We start from the raw sequence: 21064 nt of genomic DNA, 5'->3' as shown, positions 1-21064 counted from the left end.
AAGGACTCAGGGCGGTGAACAGGGCAAACATATAAAAATAAAAAATACAAAAGTTAAAAGAGAATTAAACACAATGCCCAAGCTAAAACAATAAATACATATATTAAAAACAACAGTAAAATCCCAACCCATCCCCCATCAGGCCAGGCCGGCTTGTTCAAATAAGTGAGTCTTCAGATCGCGTCGGAAGGAGTGGGCTGAGTCACTATTTTTTTTAAAAAAATTTAATCCCATTTATATCCCACCCTTCTCCGAAGACTCAGGGCGGCTTACAATCTAAGCACAATCAATGGGCTTAGCAATAGCCTATTTTCATTTTCTGATAATATTTATGGAGCTTATGTGGAATCTAAATGTATGCTTGGGAGTCAGTGTGATTGGTATTTGAATATAGATCTTTTAAACATTGATATTTTATTGTGTTTTACTAATCTAGGTGAAATGTTAATATATATTGCTAGTCCATGTATGATATGCCACAATGCTAAATAAATAAATGAGTGTGATTTTGAAGGCCAATGTTTTCCTATGCAGTTTACCACCTTTTTTCCAATTTTGTTTAAAACTAAAATCTTTTAGCTGTGGATAAAAGGAAGGATACCAAATATACACTGTACCAGTGTGTTGATATGTGATATGTGATAGCTTGAATCTCCAGAAGAGAAGAAACAAATAGCTCCAAACTTTCAAATGAAATATTCAGTCTGATCATCTAAAAGACTGCCTTCTCTTAGCATAGCATTGGGAGACTTCATGGGGGAACTTTTGGTGTTCTCGAGGAGAGTGTAAGAATTTGTATTTATATTAAGAGCTTAGCTGCTTCCACCTGCTTTACCTGATCCCAGTATCAGCAGACTTCTCCAACTCCTCTTGCCTGATGCTGTATTGTTCTGAGATTACTATAGTATGGGGAAAGTTTTACTATGAGAATGGAAAAAACCCTGATAAGGTAAAGGATCTCTTCCTGTGTGCTGTTTGAAGTGGCTTGTGATTATAATGCTAAATTTTTCTATCTTTTTCGGCTTGATAAGTATAAGAAATCTTTTTCAATATTAATTTACCATATGCTTTTTAAAAATTGATATATGAGTTGAAACAATGTGAGAAGATACTTAATATAGACTGATTTCTCTAGCTAAATGGTCTACTGTAGATAGTTATCTAAATGTAGATAGTGGGATTTTTATTTGAAAATGTATATACATAAGATTATTAAATACATAATTTATTCCTTACACTCCAATCATATTCATGTCAGTAAATAAGCCTCATTTCACTGTAATTCCCTGCATTTATATTATTTTATTGATATGACATCCCTTTTCTCAAAAAATATTCCACAAAAGATGGGAAATAGGTGGGGTTTGTTACTGAACATAGTACACAGCTGGACCTTTAAAATGCACTCTAGACTATTACCTATGATTTTTTAAAGATGAATAATTCACTTTAAATACCTTTGATTTCCTTTGCATGATGAACATGTCAACAGGATCCCACCAACTATGGAAAGAAGGGAACCAGTCCAACCTAGATACAGTGCACTTCCCAGTTCATATCTAGAATAAAGATAATACATGTCATATTCAAACACCACATACTATCAAATACTTTATTGTCATATGTTACAGTTATTGGTATAAGAGAAAGGTGGTTTTAGGGAGCAGAAAGCTCAAAGAACTCCAGGTGATTGATACATGGGAATGGAAGAATTAAAGACTGCCTGCACAACTGGGATTAGTGCAGACAAGTGGGATGATCAAAAAAGGGTTGTGGTGATATGTTACATCTGTATTACAAATACCAAGAAAGATGAAGGTGAGTCCTTGTTTCCCATGGACTCCAATATGTCCAAAAGATAGACATTAAGTATTGAGAAAACAAAAACCAGTAAGTACCCTAACCTGGGCAATTTTCAGATTTGTAAACTTCCATTCCCAAAATTTTCAATAGTGGTAAAATTGAGGAAGATTGTAATAATGCATGAAAGCATTATTTCAATTGTGTTAATCTTTGTGAGCAGACATAATAAGAATCTAACACAATTTTAATGTCAAACTTATTACAATAGATGTGAATTAGCACCCACAGACCATTCAATCCTCTGTGCAGTTTGGTAATGCTAAAACAATTACCAAACCAAATTAAAAATATGCAGAAATATTTACTTACTTTGTTCCAGAATACGAAGGATCAAAAGACTCAGTTATGATATTTATTGCATACCACCAAAGAGCAACCATTGATGAGACACCTGGTCAAACAATACAGATTAAATACAGATAAAAATTACCCATCAATATGTATTAGAGCCATGGAAGTCATTTGATAAGATATCATCTGCAAAGGACTTTTGGATCTGTTCCTTGAAACTACAAAGCTACCCCAGATACTTAAAGATTAGAAGAAGGTTCTTCAAGACTCACCCAAGGTCTTTTTTTGTCATGCTTAAAAGATATTTTGCTAGAAAGGACTGAGAAGACTGTTTCATTTATAAGCATCTGTGTGATTTGTACAGACTAGTATGCATATACCATCAAGTTGTCACATAATTAACAAAATTATAACATCTAAGGAAAGATCATATGAATTTAGTGGTATTTTTCATTCAACTTCAAAATTTCACATGAGAAAATTAATTTTAACACAAAAATACATTTCTATTAAAGACTTGGCATGTGATACAGTAGCTTTCCTTTCAGAACAGAAAGCTGGAGTTTATTTTGATGGACATAAAGTGCAAAATAAGGGCCAATTTGGTATAGTCGTTAAGGCATCAGGATAGAAACCAGGAAACCATGAGTTCTAGTTCCACTTTCGGCACAGTCAGGTGGATCACCTTGGGCCAGTCACTGTCTTTCAGCTACCAATATATTCATAATTATAAGTCACAACTGGAACTTTCTCACAGCACCTGTTTGATTGTAGCAACTTAGATAGGTAACTAAAACATCCCTTTTTGGGCAATGTTTTTAAAAGAAGTCATTGCCTCAGGCTGGAATGAAATACATACTAAACAATGATAAATTCCATAGATTTAATGTTGCTTGAACCATATGATTATAACAAACTCTCTGATAATAGAATTTTATTTACCATGAATCTACCCTTTAAGAGAAGTCACATTAATAACTATAACAGGAAAGAGGAGAAGGAAATTTTGCTGGGAAAAGCTTTTAAATAATCAATGGAATTTTATAGTTTGAAGTCATTGTGATAGTTAGACTCAGTATTGCTGATGTCTTACCTAATCAATTTCTTGTTCTTATTCAGGCCTGGTATCAGCAGAAAATGTTGCATTACTAGAGTTAGAGTTATATCATAATGAAATTGGAGAGTAAAATGGACATTGCCAACAAACTCGGAATACTTGGGTATGGCTAGAAAGGCATTGATGTTTCTAGCCTGCCCTATTTATCTTTCGTGGTAAAATACATAGGAAAATCCCAACGGACAAAAATTACACTTAGGGTTAGGGTTAGGTCAACATGAACTCGGAAACCAAAATGGACATTGCCAACAAACCTCAAATTACCTCCGCCCAGTACGCTCCCACAGAGAGGGCCTCCTCAGGGTGCCACCGGTCAAAGAATGTTGACTGGTGGCCCCCAGGGGGAGGGCGTTCTCTGTGGGCGCGCCGGATTTATGGAACCATCTTCCGGCCGAGCTCCGGATGGCGCCTGACCTCCGCTCCTTCCGGCGCGATCTCAAAACCTACCTTTTTGAACAAGCTGGCCTGGCCTGATGGGATGGGGTTGGGTTTTATAAATCTGTTTTAACTTTTTAATGTGTACTAATTTATTCATGGGCATTGTTGTTTAATCGCTTTTAATTTTTGTATCTTGTTTTTAATATGTATTGCCCTGTTCACCGCTCTGAGTCCTTCGGGAGAAGGGTGGTATACAAATTAAATTAATAAATAAAATAATAAAATAAATAAATACTTGGGTATGGTTAGGAGGGCACTTACTTTTCTAGGCTGCCCTATATCTCTTTCCATGGGAAAATCCAATCAGAGAAAAATTCCACTTAGGGTTAGAGTTAGGTCACCGTGAACTTGGAGAGCAAAATGGACATCACCAAAAAATTTGGAGTGCTTTGGTATGGTTAGGAGGGCACTGACTTTTCTCAGCTGCCCTATTTATGTTTCCTGGTAAAATGCATGGGAAAATCCCATAGGAGGAAAATTCCACATAGGGTTAGGGTTAGGTCACCATGAACTCATACAGCAAAATGGACATGGCCAACAAATCCAGAGTGCTTAGGTATGGTTAGGAGGACACTGACTTTTCTAGGCTGCCCTATCTATGTTTCCTGGTAAAATACATGGGAAAATCCCATACGAGGAAAATTCCACTTAGGTTTAGAGTTAGGTCACCATAAAATCGGAGAGCAAAATGGACATCACCAACAAATCCAGAGTGCTTGGGTATGAGGGCACTGACTTTTCTAGGCCAGGGCTTTTCAACCAGTGGTACGGGTACCACCTGTGGTACATTGGCACCTGGCAGGTGGTATGCGACCATCCTACAAAAGTGGTAGCAGGGGAGGGGAATGAGCTGAACCGGTGGCAGCACCGCACAGGCCTGAGCGAGAGACGGCTGGAGCTGCAGGGCTGTCAGGGCTCAGCGGAAGCACCAGGATCAGTGCCAGGCTCCAGCTGGAGCTCAGCACTGATCCTGACGCTTCTGCTGAGCCCAGAAGAAGCACCAATCAGCTGGAATGTTGCAGCATCTCCAGGGTCTTGTGATTTACATTCAGATGCTTGACAACTGATTCATATTTATGACAGTCACAGTGTCCCAGGGTCATGTGAAGTGACCAAAATCTGCTGCAACCACCCAGCAGATGGAGTGGGGTGGGTAAAAACCAAACACCCCACCCCCACCCCCGCTGCCAATCCTCAACAGAAATGCTCACAACAATGAAAACCTCAGACAGGAGGAAGAGCGCCACCAGGGAGGCAGGTAGGTATCTTGCTCGGCTGTGGCTTGGGGGGCACTTTTTTCAGTTCCATTGTAACTTTGAACAGGCACTAAGCGAACTGTTGTAAGTCGAGGACTACCTGAACTTCATCAATTTTTTCCTTTTTTGGGGGGGGGTCATCAAGTTTTTGACACCTTGCTAGGCGACTGGTGGTACTTGGATGTTGCCATATCCAAAAAATGGTACAATGGGTGAAAAGGTTGAAAAGCCCTTTTCTAGGCTACCCTATCTATGTTTCCTGGTAAAATATATGGGAAAATCCTATAGGAGGAAAATTCCACTTAGGAATTAGTTAGGTCACCATGAACTCATAGAGCAAAATGGACATCGCCAACAAATTTGGAGTGCTTGGGTATGGTTAGGAGGGCACTTATTTTTCTAGGCTCCCCCATCCATTTTTCCTGGTAAAATACATGGGAAAATCCCATAGGAGGAAAATTCCAATTAGGGTTAGAGCTACATCACCATGAAGTTGGAGAGTGAAAAGGAAATCACCAACAGATTCGGAGGGCTTCGGTATGGTTGGGGGGAGGCACTGACTTTTCTAGGCTGCCCTATCTATGTTTCCTGGTAAAATACATGGGAAAATCCCACTGGAGGAAAATTCCACTTCCACCATTTAAATCTGTCATTTTTAGGATTAGTGAAAGCAGCCCTTATTGAATAGAATTGGTTCCCTGTCTCTGGCCTCTATGCTTGGCAATCCTGCCTCCAATTTCAGAGCTGCATTTCACACATATTTTGGGTCAGAAAAAGGCTTTTTAGAAAGTTGAACTTTACTTTTTCACAGAAAACAAAACTGAAATCAAGTTCCAGAGAAGCTCAATATACTGTAATTACTGTTCTGAACTTTATAGTAAGTTATGGTGTTAATCTTCCAGTTGGTTGTGTTCCCTTTTTGTGGATGCATATTGTTTTCTTTTACATTCTTCTTTAATTGTAACATGCCCAAAGTTATAGAGTTGGGCAGCCTTGAAATTAAAATATTAAAATTAATTAAATTACTAGCAAAATTGCACAGAGAAAAAAAGAAAAGTCTGTTTTCTATGACAAAATAGACAGAAATAGGATCTACTGATACTGATTCTGCAAGTTAGTACCCTCCCTGTGTGGGGTTATAATTTATTTATTTATTATTGGGACTTATATGCCGCCCTATCTCCCGAAGGACTCAGGGCGGCTAACAACAATAACATACAATAAATACAGAAGTTAAGATAAAATTAAAATTAAAGGCCTCTGTACAATAAATTAAAATTAAAATAAATTAAAAATTAGAGTTAAAAATTAAAAACAATTAAAATCCCTGTCAGTCCAGGTCAGCCAGGTGGAAAAGGAGTGTTTTGAGGCCGCGGCGAAAGGACTGGAGATCTGGGGCCATCCGAAGCTCATGGGGGAGCTGGTTCCACAGGGCTGGCGCTCTGGCCAGCACAGCCTGGCAGTGTGACTCAAAATGTAGATGGCACAATGTTGGGAAAAACTAATAGGAGACTGTACAGGCAGTCCTCACCTTATTACCATAATTGAGCCTGGCAATTACAATCTTAAGTCATGATGGTCATAAAACAGGTAATCATGAGACTGACTTTACAACCTTTTTTGTGGCAGTCATTAAGCAAACCCATTGCTCATTATGGGTCTTTTTTTTGCTGGAAGCCAGAAATAAACATCAGTTTCTAGCAAAAACATGACTGCAAGATGCTACAAATGGCCATAAAATGAGTTGGCAAGTGTTAAAAATGCAGTCACAGAGCTGGCTGTCAAAACATTGAAAGTGAATTGTAAGTAGCTTTTTGGGGGTTCATCATAACTTTGATAAAGGGACGCGGTGGCTCAGTGGGTTAGGATGCTGAGCTTGTCGATCAGAAGGTTGGCAGTTTGGCGGGTCAAATCCCGAGTGCCGCGTAGCAGAGTGAGCGCCTGTTACTCGTCCCAGCTTCTGCCAACCTAGCAGTTCGAAAGCACGTAAAAAATGCAAGTAGAAAAATAGGGACCACTACGGTGGGAAGGTAACAGCGTTCCGTGCGCCTTTGGCGTCTAGTCATGCCGGCCACATGACCACGGAGACGTCCTCGGACAAGCGCTGGCTCTTCGGCTTTGAAACGGAGATGAGCACCGGCCCCTAGAGTCGGAAACGACTAGCACGCATGTGCGGGGGAACCTTTACCTTTACCTTTACATAACTTTGAACAATTGCTAAGTGCCCAGTTTGTAAGAAAAGGACTATCTGTACTCATTGGCCATTCCAGTCTAAAGAAAAAGACACCAGTGTGTTCGGACTTGTATTCTTTTTTCATTTTGTGAAAATGACCTTTAAATGTACTGTGTATGCCTCCTCTTCAATGCTATTTCCAGAGAACTGATGTGACCTATCCTAGAAATAAAAAATTAGCAAAACTGCAAATAAATTCAGTGCATTGTTTTTTTTTTAAAAAACTTAATATGTCTGGTCTGTTTATCAGAGGGGGATAATTAAAATGTTGTAAGCAATTAAATAAACATAGTTAAACTGTGTCATAACTCAGATTCAGAATACATTCTAAGAGAACAATACTTTCATTGCTTTCCAAATCACTTTTCAATTAATCTATTTTCATGTATTTTTTTCCTCTGACTCATCCCATCCCTTACTTGAGACAAATGACAAGGTCTCCCAAGGAACCAGGCAAGGGTAAATCAAGATATTTCTACATAGTTTTACGAAACTTTCCCTGCATAAATGTCTGTTATATGATTTCTTACCTGCCAAAGCAAATATCATTCCACTCATTATGGAAATCCTTCCTTTTGTTCTTTTATCACTGAAACCAAGCTGAGTGCATTTCAAACCAAGCAATGCCAGCAGAGTTCCGCACACACCCAACACCAGGGATGTAATCATCAGGGCTTGACATACTTGAATAAAAGCTGCAGGAGAGGGAAAAAAATGACCAAAGTTTTTTGATTTTAGTGCAGAGCAAGTGATGGATGTTGCCTTTGAGCCATCCATAAATCAAAACTTGACTGGAAGCAAACTTGTGGGAAGGCTGCATATTTCTTAGGAATTAATTTGAAGGAGAACACCATTCAGAATGCCACTATGGCTTTTTAATATTCAAGTGTCTCTTTTAGTCAGGACTGTCTGTTATGACATTTCAGATTACTTTTTGTGTATTCAATTACTCTTGGTGCTATGTGAAAAATGCATAAATAAAATATTGAAATAGAAAAACAATGTACTTGGGGAACATACCACCTTTTCCTCAAACAGATCCCCAGCCTGAGTTATCTAGGTAGGAATATAGTATTATTTTTCTCTTGATTTAAGAGGGAAAAAATCACTGGATTTATCATGGGACTTTTTACTATGCCCCTACTTTCATTTCGCAACTGTTTGCACATCTAGTAATCAGCACACTTCAATTGATGAAAGCAGGAAAGTTAGGAGTATTAAAACACCTGGAAGGAAGCAAAAAGTTAAGAGAGAATGTAGACATTCCAAAGCAACTCTATCAAAATTATTCCATACCTCCTCAATATTTGGTGCCCTTTTTACTAGAGCGATTTAATTTTTGAAGTTATATTCCTTTCTCCTATTGGTTTTTCAAAATCTACCTGCTTTTTTGTGGCAATTAAAAAAATAACTGGAAGTTCTATCAGGCTATGTCAGGGGTCTTCAAACTTGGCCCTTTTATGACTTGTGGACTTCAACTCCCAGAATTTCTCAGCCAGCCAGTCATAAAAGGGCCAAGTTTGAAGACCCCTGGGCTATGTTAACAACAGGAAGAAGATAAAAACAGAATTGCTGTTATGATTTTAAAAAAGAATGTTGTAGGATATTGCTTTCTGATGCTAATGTTTGTTAAGTAATTTATTAAACTACTGTAGCAATTAATAGCAATTGGAACACAATTATTAATTTGATATGGAACAAAGAAATTAGTTTAAGTCACATTATTTTTCTTTATAGAACAATCTCATTATTACGTGATTATTTAATATTGTCGATCTCTGCCTTAATAAGCTAGTAATTCTTTGTTTATTGAGCTATGAAGGTTTTCTTTTACAAACGTCAACTTATTTGGCAGAACAACAGGTATCAAATTTAGTATGATTTGAAATGAAAAGCTGTCTTAAACAGGCAGGCAGGCTATCTAAGCCAGTATTGTCTGTTCTCAACTGGTATCAGTTGAGTGAAATCCCAAGCCTTCCTCAGTTCCTTTTCATAGAAACAGCAAAAACTGAACCTGGCTGAGACTTTCTGCATGTAAAATGTATATTCTACTAAAGATCTATAATCTCACCCTGCACTCCAGTACTTTGAACTGCAGACAACACAAGCTTATCTCTGTTGCTCAGGTAAAATGTAAGCCAAGTACCATAAACAGACATTGAGAAGGGAAATTGATAGTTTAGCTGGCTTCATCTGCTAATCTATGAAACACCTTCTGTCCTGATCTAGAAATGTTCTCAGGCTGATCCTGAAAAAGCAGAGCCCATTCAAAAGGGTTTGCCCAGTGAACATTAACTCACCTATTCTGTAATATTGAACTGAAAATGTTAGATTAGGCAAGGATGGCAATGTTTTCTATGACTATTTCAAGCAAGCATGAGAAAAATTAAGTATTAATAAAATTAATGTGTTATTAATTTGTAAATAGGAGAATAAAAATGTCAAATTTCTGCTACCTAGAGTAAGCAGAAATAAAGAAAAATAAAGATTGTTAAGCAAGAAAATGTGCTTAGCTAAGATTTCTGGAAAAACCATACCATGACTCTTAACCTTGGCATTCTGTTGTTGGTTGTCAATCAAAAAAATTAAACATTTGTTCCCCCCCAAATGTGTATGTATGTATGTATATGTGTGTGTGTGTGTGTGTGTGTGTGTGTGTGTGTATACTTTTTATATACACTAAATAGCCAACCACATGTGCAAGGATTTGTTGTATGATGTATAAGAATTAAATTCCTTCCAATAAAAAGATGGAAAAAATAAAGGTTATAAAGACTATAAATTCTTAAAGTTCTCTCATTTAAAAGAAATTAAGCCCTATAGCACTGCTTCTAAAGAACCATTTGGGGAGGTGGGAAGTAAACATCATTGAAGAAAAACAAACCAATAGTTCCTATAGATATTAACTGTATGTAAACAGATAATTTGTAAATATGAAATAATCGATTAGGTGCTTTTATTAAACCATTAATGCAGAGCATGGCATCACTAATAGATCAGACAACTGTCCCGTTTCATGGACATAAATCTTTACAAGCAGTATGTTCTTTTATTATACAAATGGCAAATTGCAAATTATTGCAAATCAGTATCAACCATTATAAAACCTGTTGCTTTTTTTCCTTTTATTTCAAGTACTAGAAATTTGTGTACTCTATTTCTCTCTCTTAACATACAAATTTAATTTTTTTGACATGGTTGAAAATATTAAAAATGTATGTGTCTATTTCATTGTTAAGGTGAAATAAGAGAAATTAATGTTTCTTACTGCACGTGCTGTGAATGTAGAAAATTCCTCATTCAAACATTGTCATGACCACATACTTCAGGAAATATCCATCTCAAATACTAGGATGTTGGTATTGGTCAATGTAGAAATTATACTGATCTCTATAATCATAAGCAGCTTCTCAAGGCTTTTAGTGGAAGCTCATACTTGACTTCAGCTTCCATAGCTTTGTAGCAAGTGCACTTTCATAAGAGTCTTTGCAGTGTTCAGGAAGAATTGTGGAAGTGTGAAATGGCAGTGAGGTAAGCAGCTCACCTGTCCTGACTATCTCCCTCCTTTGTGGGATCAGGATATTACAACATAACACATCACTCCTTCTCCAAGCAAGCCAAGAGAGTAGAAGGCAGCTTTTGGAATCTGTCTCTGTCTCTCTGCAATTGCAGGTCTTTTAAACAAAAACTCATACTTCCCACTCCCCTCCCCCCCCAAAAAACACAAGGGCACCATGAACAATGTGGAGTTGTTTTGCCTGAGGAATGCTGATGCCGTCTACTCATTTGGCAGTTTAGGTTATCTCCTATGCTCAGGGTTTCAGGGTCTGAGGATATTCATATGAAGTAATATCTGGTAATTTTCTGAAAAGGATGCAATGTGAAAAGTACAGCAAAACAGATGTGTTCTAGGTGAGTGGTTTTAAAACTAAGGTACCATCGTTGGCAATTGTTCTTCAGTAGAAGTGAAATATAAAATGGAATGTAATTAAATGTTATAGCTGGCTATATTCTAGGAATCAGTAAAATATTTTCCAACATTTCAAGTGCACATTTTATGACACCAGAGTGGTTCAAGCTAAATCTCATTGCCTGAGCCTCCCAATCAATAAGTGTTTTACTCTGCCTTTTATAAAAATCTACATTCTATTCCAAGAACCATTATTTCAGAGTTTTCAGCATATTTGAGGACCCCTTTGGCATAGTGGCCTTAATGTCTTCAAAGAACAAGCTTCTGGCCTGGATTACAGTTACATTGTTACTGTCTCTTCTAGCAGTGGCTGAGGACACTACAAGTTATATTAAATTTAATATGTCATCGATCAGAGCCAAGTCTCCACTTACTAACTCTTACTTCCTGCTGAAAATGTATTACTGTCTTGCTACCATTAGAACAGTCTGTCTAAAAGAGAAAGAAGAACCAATTAGAACCAATTCAAGCCCTGCTTATATGACCACTGCTATAGCCTCCACAGGTCTGAAGGCCCTTGGCAATGTATCTTCAAGGCAACGATGTCTCCTTCCTGGGAACAGCAACATTTAGCTGCAGTTTTATTGAATTTTCAAAAAATGCCAGAAGGCTGTACGTACAAGGTAGCTTGGTGGGCTGCATGTTGTGGTGGGCCTAAAGGGTGTTTGTTTTTTTTGGTTAATACTGAAAAATGTCCAGAATGTATTTGAGAAAATTATTGACCTTTCAAGCTGTAGCTGATACAGTACTGTATAAGTAGGGCAGGGAAATATGTTTCTATGAGTTAATGATAAACCTCCAGTCTACTGGTTGCCAGTATGTTCTGGGTTCAACACACTGGTTATCTACAAAGCTCTTAATGCCACAGGATCAGATTATTTCATATTTATTGGATGTTTCAGAGAATATTTATGCTGAAAGTATAAAATAACGGAGGGGACACTTACATATATAATAGGAACTTTTCTCACAACTGTCCTGTCCTGGCCAAATATTCATAAGCTTGTTCATAGGATTTGGGGAACAATCATATGATTTGAAGATTATTTTTGATTACAGAAAGAAAACTTCATTTCATATTTATAACAATGGAGTTTAAATGATATTTTTTCCTATATTTATTGTGATACCTTTTGAGATTTTTTTTTTAAATTTTTTTTTCTTTCCTCTCCCTTTTTTCATTTTTTCTTATTTTTCTAGAGTGAAACAAATATATTTTAATAGCCTCAGTGGTTCACTTGAATGATTACAATTTTAATGTTTATGGTATATAAATGTAAACCTTTTGAAATTTAAGTTCTAAAGTCTTTCACAGCATATTAAGGATGGAATAATTAATGCCTTTTCTAGTATCTCATATTAAAGAATTCAATAAACATGCAAAAGAGAAAATATACATATGCGACAAATATCAGAAAATGGGGAGACTGGTGCAGACCTATGTTCAAACATCAAAGAAAAGGAAAGCCATGGAGAGTGTATATAATTTTACACTTTACCGACTGGCAGTGCTCACATGACTCAAATGCAGGCAAACTATATTATTTCCAGGGCTCTTTTTCTCATAGAACATTCAGAACGGAGTTCCGGCACCTTTTTTGGATGGAACCTTGTAGGGTAGGCAAGGCAGGTTGTATGACATGTGTGAGTTCCGGCACCTTTTTCTTTTACAAAAAAAGCACTGATTATTTCTATATGTTGTTTTCAGCACTGTCAATGTTTTCAGTAACAGATAAGTTTAACTCAGTATTAAAGACAATTCTATGAATTCTATGAAAAATTATTTTTTATAGATTTGGATATTCTTTCATGTATTTTGATAACATGTAATATTAAGTAAACATATTTCAATTTCATACTGTTAAAAACATGATAGCAAACCATTATTTTATATATGAAAAATGCAACTTACTGTCTAAACTTAAGAAGAAGTACAATTTATTGCACTGAATGGAACCCAATGAAGTAGTATTGCAATTCATCCATAGACCTTCATAATTCCAATTTGTAGTATTGACTATATTTGATATTCTCCAGTTGCTGGATACAGTAGTAGCAAGTAAACATATAAAACTCAGAAAAACAAGAAGCAATGCTGGTATTTGAAAAGCTGCCAAAGCCATTCTTCAATTTTAAAAAATGAAGCGGTTTCCTTCTCAAATTGTGCAAACAGAAGCAGATTTCTCTCAGTTGATATTCTGTTAATAGCAAACAATGTAATAGTTATTTAATATTTATATTAAGATGCAAAAATAAATGTTATTCACAAAAATTACTCTCAGATAAAATAATAATTAGCATTCAAGTTTCAGTTCTATTATAAAATAAACTAAATTACATTTAAATTAAACTGCTTGAAATACATAAACTTAATATATAATAAAATGTCAAATAACATTTTAAAATATGCTTACTTTGATATATCTGTTTTTATCTCCTACACAGCACTTCTAGTCCTGAGCCATATGAACAAATTTTGACAGTCAATTTGCCAAGGTTAGGTAAATATTTAGTGATATTTAAGACCTTAGATCACTTATTCCAAAAATCAAGGCTCTCCAGCCAGTTCATTGACTTCATTGATCAAACGAAATCTGTAATACCTGCAGACAAAAACTGCTGACCTCCATTGTATTTCTGAATAAACTTTATTTATTTTATTTATTTATTTATTTGTTTTTATAAACCGCCCTTCTCCCGAGGGACTCGGGGCGGTGTACAGAGTAAGGTAGGTATACAGATTGAACAATAGTGAAAAACAATAGTAAAAACAAATTGGGACCCCAATTAGAGCTATCAGGCCAGGCCGGACTGCTGGAACAGGTAAGTTTTTAAGTCGCGCCGGAAGGTGCGGAGGTCGGGGGCCATCCGGATTTCGGTTGGCAAGCAGTTCCAGAGGGCTGGCGCACCCACTGAGAATGCCCTCCCCCTGGGGGCCACCAGCCGACATTCCTTGAGCGGTGGCACCCTGAGGAGGCCCTCTCTGTGGGAGCGCACAGGACGGTGGGGTGTTGACATTGGCAGAAGGTGCTCCCGTAGGTAGTCCGGACCCATGCCATGTAGGGCTTTGTATGTCATTGTTAGCACCTTGAATTTCACTCGGAGTTGTGGAGTTGTATAATGAAGCTTCAGATATTTAATGATATTTAATGATCTACAAAAAGGAAATTTGTTTCTTTCTATGATTTTTCTATCTCTTTTCCATGGGAAGAAATTTTGTGATATTCTAAAAAGGTATGGGCTAATTTAATCCAAATGGTTACATAGCATAGGGAATTGCCTGTTCTCAGATCATTACAACGCATCTAGACAATTTCAATTTGGTGGGACATGTTATATATACAGTAAATTATCATGCTTTATAATTTTCTCCCAACTCTTGAAAAACTGGATGGGACAAGTGGTATAAATACGATGAAATGGAGAGAACCTGTCAATCAATCAGAATAAAGCTGGAAGGAACCTTGGAGGTCTTCTAGTCCAGGGCTTTTCAACTTTTTCACCCATTGTACCACTTTTAGGATATGGCAACATCCGACTACCACCAATCGCCTAGCAAGATGTCAAAAACGTGATGGCCAAAAAAAAAGAAGGAATAAAGTGATGACGTACAGGTAATCTTCGACTTACAACAGTTTGCTTAATGACTGTTCGAAGTTACAATGGCACTGAAAAAAGTGCCCCCCCAAGCCACAGCCGAGCAAGACACCTGCCTGCCCACCCGGCAGTGCTCTTCCACCTGTCCGAGGTTTTCATTGTTGTGAGCATTTCTGTTGAGGATTGGCAGCGGGGGTGGGGGGCATGTTTGGTTTTTATTCCTTCTGTCTTCTGGGTGGTTGCAGCAGGTTTTGGTCGCTTCACATGACCTGGGACACTGTGACCATCATAAATATGAATCAGTTGCCAAGCATCTGAATGTATATCACAAGACCCTGGAGATGCTGCAACATTGCAGCTGATCGGCGCTTCTTCTGGGCTCAGAAGTGCCAGGATCAGTGACGAGCTCCAGCTGGAGCCTGGCGCTGATCCTGGCGCTTCCACTGAGCCCTGACAGCCCTGCAACTCCAGTCATCTGTCGCTCAGGCTTGTGCGGTGCTGCCACCAGTTCAGCTCATTCCCCTCCCCCGCTACCACTTTTCTAGGATGGTCGCGTACCACCTGCCAGGTGCCAATGTACCACAGGTGGTACCCGTACCACTGGTTGAAAAGCCCTGTTCTAGTCCAACCTCCTGCTCAAGCAAGAAATCCTATACCATTTCAAACAAGTGACTATCCGGTCTCTTCTTTAAAAGATTCAGTGATGAAACACCTACAACTTCTGACAGCAAGTGGTTCTACTGATTAATTTTCATCACTGTTAGGAAGTTTCTCCTTAGTTCCAGTTGCTTCTCTTCTTTATTAGTTTCCATCCATTGTTTCTTGTCTTGCCTTCTGGTGCTTTGGTAAATAAGTTGACCCCTTCCTCTTTGTGGCAACCTCTTAAATACCAGAATACTGCTATCATGTCATCCCTAGTCATTCTTTTCTCTAGACTAGCCAAACCCAGATCCTGCAACCATTCTTCATATGTTTTAGTCTCCAGGCTTTTTGGATTCTAGTGACTTTTCCCTGCTAATTCATTCCTTGTCCCAAATCTTCAATAAACCTGATCATTCAGGATAGAGCTACCAGATATGGACTGAAAAAATCTGGACAGCTGCAGGCTGATTTACAACCATTTGTTTAGCAACCATTCAAAGTTACAACAACACTGAAAAGTGACTTACAACTAGTCCTTACACTTACAATTACTGTAGCATCACACAATCAAAATTTGGATGCTTAGCAACCAGCATGTATTTATGACAGTTGCAGTGTACCAGGGTCACGTGATCATCATTTGCAACCTTCCCAGCCAGCTCACAACAAGCAAAATCAATGGGGAAGCCAGATTTGCTTAATGATCAAGTGATTCACTTAACAACTGTAGCAAAAAAGGTGGTAAGATTTTGCAAGATTCACTTAACAACTCTCTTTCCTAGCAAAAAAAATTCTGGTCCCAGTTGTGGTAAGTCAAAGACTTCCTGTACTAAATGGCAGCAAAGAGCTAGAGTTTTTTGAATTTCTTTGCAGCCATATGTAGTAGCTACAGTATTCAGATTTTTGCAACTTAGATATGATAGCTCAAATGCAGGGTACTGATAGGAACTGTAGCAGAAGAGCTTGAGAGAAGCAAAAAGGGAACATGTGAATAGTTGGACTGAGAGAGTAACTGGGCAGCTAGGTTTCATGCCTAAGACAGGACTAGAATTCACAGTCTCCTGGTTTCTAGGCCAGCACCTTAATCACTAGACTAAACTGGCTCTCCCCTACCCATTAACTGCTCTTGACTGCAATCTTCTTCCATTTTCCTCCTTCCTTGAAAAAGAAGGGGAGATAAAGTAGGCAAACTATATCTGGACTGCACAAATGTCTCAGGCCCAAGACTGCTGCAGTGAGAAGTGGCTATGTGACCCTCCTGTTTCCTTTTTCCTTCCTACTCACCCCAAATTTTTACGACTTGGAGAGGGGGCTTGGTGCCTTAAGTCAGGTGTCCTCAAGCCCCAGTCTGTGGACCGGTACTGGGCCGCAGCATGCCAGCAACAGGTCCGCACAAATAAGCAAAGCCCCATCCATGGTATGCAGGCAGAACACAAAACCATGCAGTCCAGTCGTTGGAAAAACCTTTCTCCACAGAACCAGTCCCTGGTGCCCAAAAGGTTGGGGACCTCTGCCTTAAGTCTCTCAAAACTAGGGGAATCCTCAGAGATGCTTGTCTTGACTTGGAGGTCTACATACACCCTTAGGTGTATAGAAAAAACCTTAAAATGTTTAAGAATTTTGCCTCATATTTCCTTATTAATTTTAAGTAATTACGATTACTTCCTAAGTGAAGGGTACACCAAGTTTTGGTTTCTAAGGACTATATATGAGGACATTATCCAAAACGGTCAGGTCCGCAACCCAAAAAAAAAGTTTGAGTGCCAAGTGTCACAGAATGGTGACATTTAGTCACTAGAATGTACAAAAATGTATACTTTTATACATACTTAATTTGATCATTTTGCTCTAATCTCTGGGATCAGCTATAAAGTTAACTTAATGGCAAACTTCTGTATACAAACTACTAATGGCAGAGCAAGCTACTGTATATAACAGGGAGCAAGCTCGACATTTACTTGTATAGATGTTGCTATATAGTTGGGTATGGAACATCTGCAAGCAAATAACCAAGCTCAGATATGAATAGAATAGAGCTGGAAGGGACCTTGGAGGTCTTCTAGTCCAGCCCCCGCTCAAGCAGGAGAACCTACACCATCTCAGACAAGTGACTGCCTAGCCTCTTCTTTAAAATCTCCAGTGAGGGAGCACCCATGATTTCTGGAGGCAAGCTGTTCCACTGTTTAATTGTCCTCACTGTCAGGGAGTTTCTCCTTAATTCTGGGTTGCTTCTCTCTTTGATCAGTTTCCAACTGTTAATTCTTGTCCTGCCCTCTGGTGCTTTGGTGAATAATGTGAACCCCTCTTCTTTGTGGTAGCCCCTCAAATACTGGAATATTGCTATCATGTCTCATCTATTTCTTCTTTTCTTTAGATTAGCCAAACCTAAATCCTGCAGCCGTTCTTTGTTTGTTTTAGTCTCCAGGCCTTTGATCATCTTAGTTGCTCTTCTCTGATTTTTTTCCAAACTCTCAACATCTTTTTTGTGATATGGTGACCAAAATTGGCTGCAGTATTCCAGGTGTGATCTTACTAGTGTTTTATAAAGCGGTACTAATACCTTGCATGATCTTGATTCTATGGCTTTGTTTATACAACCCAGGATTGTATTAGCTTTTTTGTCTGCTGCTGCACATTGCTGGCTCATGGTTAAGTGATCGTCCACTAGGATTCCAAGATCCCTCTCACAGTTACTGTTTTTAAGCTAGGTCTTGCCCAATCTGTACTTGTACCTTTGATTTTTCCTGCCTAAATGTAAAACTTTGCTTTTCTCCACATTGAAACTCATTTTGTTGGATAGGGCCCATTGTTCAAATTTGTCAAGCTCTTTTTGGGTCCTGAGTTTGTCTTCTGGGGTGTTGGCTACTCCTACCAGTTTGGTGTCATCTGCAAATTTAATGAGTTCCCGTTCAATTCCCTCGTCATTGATGAAGTCATTGATGAAAATATTGAAGAGTACTGGGCTTAAGACGGAACTTTGTGGTACCCCTCTGCTTACTTCTCTCCATGTGGATTGTTGAAACTAAAGTCTTCATCATGATTCATCCAAGCCGAGAATAAACAACACGGCGACTGCTTTAGAAAGAAGGTTGCAGTTTATTGAAAAGGAAAGCCTGACAGAAAGATGGTTCTAGCAGAAAAAGGACTGAGCACATGTAGAGAGTGGATTTTTATACCCTCTTGAGCCTTTTGTTTGGAGTTATTTCCTGTTTCAGGCTTTGTATTTCCTGTGTCACGTATTCTGAGGTGAGTCTGGGTTTGCCCTTTGGCATCTGTGGGTTAACCCTATTATGTTCTGTCTTAGAGTTTGGGGGGAGTATGTAGATTTTAGGTCTTTGTCTTCCTAAGCTTCTAGTCTGGGCCTCCTACATCTGCATCTGTACAGAGCTTGGAGGAGGGAGAGCTGAGGCTATTAAGCAAACTGGGCATGCTTTTCTGGTTCTTCAATATTGTAAGGTTTTACACTTAGCCACACAATTGCCCCAGCATTACTCAGGAATTTAAAAGAGCCAAAAGAAACTCCTGAGCCAAGGTTTCACAAGCAAACAACTTTTATTTTGATCAAAATAGAGTTGGGTGGCCATATCTCTCTTCGTGGCTGGTAGAGAGATGAAGGCAATATTTTTTTTCCAAGATAGTTTCTTGGCTTCCTCTCTTCACTTAATTAATTTGTAATTTAGTAATTAATTTTTCTCTGGAGGATTAGTCGAGATCAGCCCCCTATCTTATTTCAAAATTACCAAAACCTCTGCAAAAAAATTACATGCCAATTCAATTACTTTCCTTAAATCACTCTCTATCCTGTATTAAAAGGCAGTTTCTTGGCTTCCTCTTTTCTTACTCATATATTCATTTATTTTTATGCTTATCTCTAGAGGACAAAGTTGGAGCGATCAACCTCCTGCCTTATTCCAGGATTTCCAAAGCTTTTTTATCTCTTTTACTCACCAAGGCGCCTGTTGCAATTTCTCCGATCAGTGGAGAAGCATGAAACCTCGTTGAATTAGGGCGTTCAGGTTCCTCAGACATGGATCCACTGGCAAAGATGAAGCATAAGAGTCTTCTAGGTCAAATGCCCAGGAGCGCTCTAAGACTCACACTTCAGTCACTGTCGGTTTCCTCCCGCTGAGAAATGAAAGCTTCTTTGGGATCCTAACAGGTATCTCCAGATGTGGGGGGAGCCTTTGAAGCTTGCCCCACATTTGAGCGCCAGGATGTAAGGTTTTACACTTAGCCTCACTATTACCCCAACATTACTCAGGAATTTAAAAGAGCCAAAAGAAACTCCTGAGCCGAGGTTTCACAAGCAAACAACTTTTATTTTGATCAGAATAGAGTTGGGTGGCCACATCTCTCTTCGTGGCTGGTAGAGAGATGAAGGCAACAACCAGGAAAGATGTCTTCCACCTTTTATACCCCTTCAGAACAAAGAGATCTGGTCTTGGTACTAGGATCCAAAAGGTACAGAAAAATAATTCCTAGATGATGACTCATACACAGCAACCCAGGCTCCACCACACCTCCTTTCCCCCCTCCCCTTTAACATGAGGCTTTTACTTTTCCAAAATACATAAAGCATCTGACTACAAAATAATGATTATAAAATAACAATACAAATATCAATATAAAATGGTTACTAATGGTTACTATATAAAATAGCTGCTAATGTCAACCTTGTACTAAAATCATAAGCACAATAAAATCCCTTCAATATCTTTTGAAGAAATATTTTTTTTTGCTCTTTTAATATTTCCTTCTCTGGGGAGCTGACTTCCCACAGGATGTAGCGCCATTGAGGACTACTCTTTGAGTACGGTTTGCTAGCCAGCTACAGATCCATCTGATGGTGATGTTGTCTATTCCAGCTTTTTCTAGTTTACCAAGGAGTAGGTTGTGGTCTACTTTATCAAATGCCTTACTGAAGTCTAAGTATACTACATCCACAGTATTTCGCTGGTCTATTAGTTTAGTAACTTTGTCGAAGAATGAAATAAGATTGGTTTGGCATGATGTTTTTAACAAACCTGTGCTGGCTACTAGTTATAACTTTGTTTGCTTCTAGTTGTTCACAGATCTGTTTTTTTATTATTATCTTTTCTAGGATCTTCCCAGGTATTGATGTTAAACTGATTGGTCTGTAGATAGCATCAAAGATTCCACAGTTAGCTTAATTTCTGGAAGACTGAGGTTTATTTTTTTTGAGAAAAAACAATTTCAAAACATTTTATTTTCATCTGTGCACCTTCCAAAATTGTTCAGTTTGCATACCACATGCCTGTGAAAAGATGCTGAAATCCTAAATTCAGAAGCCCTGCTTCAAACATCTTCACGAGATTATCTGTTTAAGAACTTATGTTTATATGGGCAAAATGAAACAGTAGATACTGAATAGTGCATTTCCTCTTGGAATACACAATTCCACAAACCCGTTTTAATAGAGATGTTTTTACGGCTGCTTCCAGGGCATTGTTGGCCACAGTAATCACTCTTCAGAGCGGATGCTACTGGCAATTACTTATTTGCAGCAGCTGCTCCCATTTCTGCTTCTTATTGCTCTTTCCAACATTAATGAACGCACTTTCAGTCTTCTTTCCGTTTATTATAGTATCTATATGGGAGAAACGAACATTTCAATTAACACCCTCTCCCTAAACACC

At 38.3% G+C, this 21064-nt stretch overlaps 1 protein-coding gene across 1 annotated transcript; it reads right to left on the bottom strand.

The window, feature by feature from the left end:
• Window positions 1-1405: 1405 nt before the first annotated feature.
• On the bottom strand, window positions 1406-13291 carry LOC308669371 (claudin-15-like; the record flags this gene model as incomplete). Its single annotated transcript, XM_081330015.1, has 4 exons — window positions 1406-1559; window positions 2173-2254; window positions 7729-7893; window positions 13081-13291. 4 exons carry the CDS (start codon window positions 13289-13291, stop codon window positions 1445-1447), a joined length of 573 nt encoding a protein of 190 aa, XP_081186141.1. The 3' UTR covers window positions 1406-1444.
• Window positions 13292-21064: the final 7773 nt, after the last annotated feature.

The sequence above is a fragment of the Vipera berus genome, assembly GCF_964194415.1.
Source record: "Vipera berus genome assembly, chromosome: 5".
NCBI classification, from domain to species: domain Eukaryota; kingdom Metazoa; phylum Chordata; class Lepidosauria; order Squamata; family Viperidae; genus Vipera; species Vipera berus.
The sequence above is the reverse complement of the archived record's forward strand: the minus strand, read 5'-3'. Positions and strand labels throughout refer to the sequence as shown.